We start from the raw sequence: 6,544 nt of genomic DNA on the forward strand, positions 1-6,544 counted from the left end.
CTTATAATAGGATGTCTTGTAGCAACAGCCCTGTGATTGGAGTGGTCCAGAGAAAAACCGCCTATTGAAAACCTTAAAAAACAAAAGAAGTCACGTTTAGTCTTGATCTCTGTTCTCTGAGTATTTTGAATATACCTTTAACGCATACACATAATTTGTATGGCTGTTTCAGCCTTCGTTATTTCCTAAACCCTTGAAAACCAGAGTCTCTTAAGTAGCTAATAGTGTGTAACCACAGCTTACAGTAATAAAAACGAAGAGTTCCCCGGGGAACGGGAAGCGTTCAGTACAATGCATCTGGGACTTATTTCTGCAAAGTCAGCTCCGTGGGGGCCCAGACTCTCCTGAGTGCACACCTGTCAGGGACAGGCAGGTGGCTGGCTGTACCAGACACTGGGCACTAGCTAGCCAGAGCCTGAGGGCTGGGTGAGATGGTGGGCTCTCCCCACAAAGCACCCACAGCACAAAAGCTGGCCCGGACAAGGAACTGCAGTGAAGCTGGGATTCCTGCTGTAACGATTTTCCCCCACGATGAAATAATAATCAGTTTCTACATCTGTATTCTACTATCGAGTTCAGCATAGACGTGTATAAAAAGAGATACTAGATTCTGAGGAAATATGTGTCCAGGCAAGGAAGTGCGGTGCTTAAAGGTTATGAGTTTGAAATCCCGGTGGCTAAGAGAGGAGACCTCACTGACCGAAAGGGGCGCAATGCGAAGATCTCGAACTCCCAGCCACAGCCTGGCCTTGGCTATACATTTCAAACAGCAGGAGAACTAGCGTGGAGCTTAGAGAAGCTGAGCTAGCGGCTGTGTTCCTGCTGAGTTCGCTGTGGGTCAGAACATAACTTCCCGGCAAGTGAATTCAGATCAAAGTCTCATTGGTTTGGGGTGGGGATAGAGAGGGTCACAAAAAGAAAAGTAGATTTCCCAGGGAGAAAGGAACACAGGTACCTTTCACAAGTACTGAAGGTCATTGGTGTACTTCCTGGCCAGGGAAAGCGACACCCACACCATCCTACTCCCCAAAGTTGCCCATGACTGTCTAGCAGGCTGCAACCGGTTCCCTGGGATGCAAAAAGGAAACTCCCGACAGGGCGGAGAGTCTGAGGTTCATCGCTGCCGCACCCACCTACTTTATCCCCTTTAGCACGCCTCTGGCGCTACCCCTCCACCCCTGGGGCTGCTTCCCTTCCCAGCTCCTCCACTACTAGTACTGTCTGCTTGTCGTCGTCCCCCATCCTCCCCACACCAATCCCAGTTTCTTCTGTTTGGCCCATTTTGTCTCTTTGCCTAAATTAAATGTGTCCCTCCACTTCCATGATCTCCTGCCGAGACGCCATCCTTTATGAGAAAGCTCCCGCAGGGCCATGCACGATCCCAGGACCTTTGCTGGGAGGGCTGCAGACTCCAAGCTCTTCGCCTGGCACCAGAAAAGGTCAGCCTCCGGGCTACAAAGCATTCCCGGCAGCGGGTTCTTTCAAGGCGCTGGGATCTTGAGTGTCAGGGCCCCCCTCCCGCCGCCCTTCAACACCGACGTGTCTGTTTCCCGTGCATTGCTGAGAGAGACCGTGGGTGGAAAATCCGCTGCAACTCGCGGGCCACCGGGCTGGGGGCGCCGTCACTTGTTGCGACCAATGAACGATGTTCAATGCTGGGCGCTGTTGTTTCTAATACCGTCGTTAGCTGTGCAGGGGATCCCCCAGCCCGCACCCCACTGCTCTGCCACTGTGGGAGGGAAAGAGGAGCCGCACCCCGACAGCCAACCCAGGTGGGCACTGGGAGCCCAAGGGGCTCAGATTCATCCAACCCCAGGGCAGCCGGCCCGGTGGACAGGTCGCCAGCCCGCACTCCGCAGAGAGCCCAGCCTGACCCGGGAACCGCGTGGGACACGTCTCATCTCCGCTCCTCACCTACTTCCAAGTCGCGGTCCTTAGGATTCCCGCCACTCCTCACAGACCCGTCCCCCACCCTTGGCACTTTTCGGAGTCCCCCGCCCCCGCCTCCCGGGAGCGGCGGGGCAGTCGCACGCGGAGCCGCCGAGCTGCGAGGACGCCAGGCTGGAGCTGCCCCGGGCAACCTAGCCCACACTCCCTGCCCTTCGCTTCGCCTTGCCGCCGACTCCGCGCCCCCGCCGCCCTCGCTCCGCGCTTCTCTGCTACCCTCCCGCCAGTCCGGAGCTCAGCCACGGGCGAGTGCGGCGGGGCCGGCGCGATGCGGCAACTGTGCCGGGGCCGAGTGCTGGGCATCTCAGTGGCTATCGCGCACGGGGTCTTCTCCGGCTCGCTCAACATCCTGCTCAAGTTCCTCATCAGCCGCTACCAGTTCACCTTCCTGACCCTGGTACAGTGCCTAACCAGCTCCACCGCGGCGCTGAGCCTGGAGCTGCTGCGGCGCCTGGGGCTCATCGCCGTGCCCCCCTTCGGCCTGAGCCTGGCTCGCTCCTTCGCGGGGGTCGCGGTGCTCTCCACGCTGCAGTCCAGTCTCACTCTCTGGTCGCTGCGTGGCCTCAGCCTGCCCATGTACGTAGTCTTCAAGCGCTGCCTGCCCCTAGTCACCATGCTCATCGGCGTGCTGGTGCTCAAGAACGGCGCGCCCTCACCAGGGGTGCTGGCGGCCGTGCTCATCACCACCTGCGGCGCCGCCCTGGCAGGTGAGCGGGACCCGCGCCAACCCCCGGTCCACCCTCCCCTCCCGGTAGAGATAGCAGGGACCACTCGGTGCAACGCCCCTCACTGTCAGATGGGGAGACTGAGGCAGAGCGAGGCAGAGAGCTTTGAGTGGTCCTTGGGCTCACAAAAGGGACTTTGCTTCTGAGACCCAGCGCAGCCTTTCTCAGTCTTCAGCCAGCCTCCCCCATCAGCCCTCCCCTTATCCCCGGTGCCCCGGCTTCCGCCCCCCGCCCCTTTTCTCAGCGCGTCGCCCCCACCCGGGTCTTTCTGGTTCAGCCCTTTCCTCCGGGAGGGATGGAGAGTCAGTCGCCTGAGTCGGGAGCTGGAGTCCAGCCCGGGACTGAGCCGGAAGGAAGGGGGCCGGGAACTTCCTCGATCACACGGGGTCGGGAAGCTAGGGAGATGGGAATGAAGCCTGGGTGACCCAGGCTCGTTCGGAGTACCCGGGCACTAGACAGAAGGGACCCGCCTGGGGCTCAGGTGCGGGAGGAGCCGGGAGGATCCTGCGGGATCCAGCTGCGGGCCGCAGGAGAAACCCTCTTTCCAGGGCCCAACCCGCCCGGGGTGAGGCCACTAGCTGGGGTTCCCTCTCCCTTCCGGTGCCTACGGGGCGGGGTGGAGGAACCACCCACCCAGGTGACCTCCGTGCCGGTTCAGAGATGCCAAGGCGCCCACCCGAGAGCATCTTAGCTCTCGGTGACCTTCATCCTGGCTAAAGGAAGACACTGGGCTTGACTGTCGCATTTTGACACAGTAATGGAGGCACGAAGGGCTTCTGTTGGGTACCGGGGAAATTCGTGGGCCGAAGTGGGACGCTCAGCATGTTTTTCCAACGCGACATGCTTTCCGGAGTGGATGACCACCCGCACCAACCCTGTGTCTCCTCTCTTTTTCTTTCCCGCGCTGACTCGACCGTCTTGGGTCGCTCAGGAGCTGGTGACCTGACAGGCGACCCCGTTGGGTACGTAACGGGCGTGCTGGCGGTGTTGGTGCACGCCGCCTACCTGGTGCTGATCCAGAAGGCGAGCGCAGACACGGAGCACGGTCCTCTCACCGCACAGTATGTCATCGCGGTCTCCGCCACCCCTCTGCTGGTCATCTGCTCATTTGCCAGCACCGACTCCATCCACGCTTGGACCTTTCCAGGCTGGAAGGACCCCGCCATGGTTTCCATCTTCGTGGCCTGCATCCTGATCGGCTGTGCCATGAACTTCACTACACTGCACTGCACCTACATCAACTCCGCGGTGACCACCAGCTTCGTGGGCGTGGTGAAGAGCATTGCCACTATCACGGTGGGCATGGTGGCCTTCAGCGACGTGGAGCCCACCTCTCTGTTTATTGCTGGGGTCGTGGTGAACACGCTGGGCTCCATTATTTACTGCGTGGCCAAATTCGTGGAGACCAGAAGGCAGAGCAACTATGAGGATTTGGAATCACAGGCAGCAGCAGAGGAACCGCAGTCAAGTGGGGACCTGCTACCTTTTGCTATGGAGGAGCTGCCCGCTGAGGGTGGAAATAGCGGGTCGGAGGGTGCAGAAAGGGCAGGTGGCTCCATACAACAAGGTGGGCAAGAGGAAAGGGGCAGTCCCAAAGGGGTCTCACTGGTGGCTGGGAGCTCAAGCATAGAAGAGCGTTCTGCTGAAGGGAGCAGGAAGTCCTTAAAGGACGCTTACTTGGAAGTGTGGAGGTTAGTGAGAGGAACTAAATATATGAAGAAGGATTATTTGATAGAAAATGAGGAGTTACCCAGTCCTTGAAAAAGACATGCATGTATGTACATATGTACATACGGTTATTTTATATGGTAGAAATAACGTTTAAGGAAGGGCCTCCAGTTTTATTCTGAGGAGCAGGGGAAGAGAAGACAACAAAAGCTAAAGGGGCCGGCAGGGATGGATTAGCACCTATTTATTATTCATTAATTACCTAGTGGGACTTTGCCTGGGGTGCCACAGAAGGAAGAGACCGTGCAGGTGCTTAACAAAATCAAAATGGGATTTCAGCTTCAGACTCCTGGACATTTGTTTTTTTGTCTTTATAATCATAACCAAATATTTGCATGTACCAAGAGTCCCCCAGCCACCCCTTCCAAAGAAGGCTTGTAGCAAGATGACATCACTTAATAAGTTCAAAGATCACATTCAGGGGAACATTTCTGATGACAGAACTATAGTTTTTATTGCCTGCGAGGCAAAGAGTATATTGTTGAAATGACATTTATTAATACACTGAATTGTTTACTCTTGAGGTCATCTGCAATACCGTGTTTACTCGAATTTTCCTTCCTTTGTTTTTTAAATGAGTATTCTATTATTCTATTATATATTAATAGGAAATGTTGAAGCTATTTTGAAGACATGTGTTCTTAGCTTTGATTATGAAGTCTAAAGTTGGCTCTTTGTAATTATATATCTTAAAGGCTGTTTGGGTCCCTTGCTTTATAATATTTATTATTGAATGCTATAACCTTTTTAAAAAGTCCATTTTCCCTCATGTAATCCTCTTTCAAGCAAATGTAGTGGCTGGAATATAATTCAATGTTGACTGTAGAACAGTCAGAAGGGAAACAGGCTGCCTTGGAGAGCATCCCAAGTCATACTGCACAACCCCAAACTCTGTTACAAAAAGAGCAACTGCTATATTCGCATTATGATATTTTTCTATCTTATATTTGTCAAAATAAAGTGTGAGCCTATCTGTAAAGAGGTGGATTGTTTGAGTTTGTTTCAGACACCTTCATGTGCTGCTGTTGGGCAGTTGAAAGCTCTTTCCCACGTGGGGAATGCAGGGGCTGTTGTCTAAGTTCCAACCCATTGGGAGCTTTCTTTCATTTTACTGTTCCCAATGGTGGCATTGACCTTCTGACCTTCCCGGTGTTGAGATTACCATCATGCCATGCCTAGTCTACTGTGCTGTTGTACACTGAAACCAGAGTTTCCTGCATGCTTGGCAAATCTCTACCAACTGAGCTACACTCCCAGCTGCCATTGGGAACTTCCTAAATTACCCCTAGCAGTTGGATTTAAAATGATAAAGCAAACAACAACAAAGAATTTCCAGTGAGGAAAACTGTAAAGAAGTAAAATACCATCTCGTACTGAAGAAAGCAAGCCACCCATCTGAGATAGCAGTACAACTGGAAATCGAGATAGAACAAATGGAGCAGCCACCAAAAGGGAATGCAAGAGAGGGCCCCTGACACTGAGCTTACTCTTGTTAGCCAGCATCTTCCTGGGAGGCTCAGATAGTGGCATCTTACATTTTTCTGTCATTTACAAAAGAAAAACAAGTCGCAACAATCTAAAAAGCAGAAGCAGAAGTCATGTTTTGGCTCGTTGGTAGGTCTCTGCAGTCTGGTGAGAAAAGGAATTCTGGCTCTGATTGCTCCTGCTTTCTGGCTTCTTCCAGGCAGGCAGCTGCCTTCAGGAGTGCCACCATGGTTCAGAAGTCAGGAGTGGATAAATAAGAAAACCAGAACTACACTGGCTTGTTAAAGAGTAAAATAAAAAGCACTAATTTTGGCATGAGCATGCCAGAGGGCAATGTCCTGGTACAGCAATATAAAGCTGAGAATTAATTAAAAGCAACGAAGTTGAAGGAAGCCTGGGATTTCTTTTTATACTATCAGAGAATAATTGTTTTGTACTGAACAAAATCCCTCTTTGATCACAAGTGTGGGTTTACACATATTGCAGAAAGATGAACCCTTTCTTGCCAACAAACTTGACGAAACATTCTTCTAGAGTTTCTTAGATAAATAGGAGAGATGGGGGCATCTAGGTATTCATGATTGCGGGGGTAGCTAGTCTGAAATCTGTGGCAAACCCAGGCATGGCTCCTGTGCAGAAATCTCAAGGCAGAATTCCTT

At 53.0% G+C, this 6,544-nt stretch overlaps 1 protein-coding gene across 1 annotated transcript; it reads left to right on the plus strand.

Moving 5' to 3' along the window:
* The first annotated feature begins 1,940 nt into the window (after positions 1–1,940).
* Positions 1,941–5,376, plus strand: Slc35d3 (solute carrier family 35 member D3). The gene is made up of 2 exons (XM_075959281.1): positions 1,941–2,654; positions 3,604–5,376. The coding sequence occupies exons 1-2, from the start codon at positions 2,216–2,218 to the stop codon at positions 4,431–4,433; spliced, it is 1,269 nt and encodes a 422-aa protein (XP_075815396.1). The 5' UTR covers positions 1,941–2,215; the 3' UTR covers positions 4,434–5,376.
* The last annotated feature ends 1,168 nt before the right edge of the window (positions 5,377–6,544 follow it).

The sequence above is a fragment of the Microtus pennsylvanicus genome, chromosome 1 (genome assembly GCF_037038515.1).
Source record: "Microtus pennsylvanicus isolate mMicPen1 chromosome 1, mMicPen1.hap1, whole genome shotgun sequence".
NCBI classification, from domain to species: Eukaryota; Metazoa; Chordata; class Mammalia; order Rodentia; family Cricetidae; genus Microtus; species Microtus pennsylvanicus.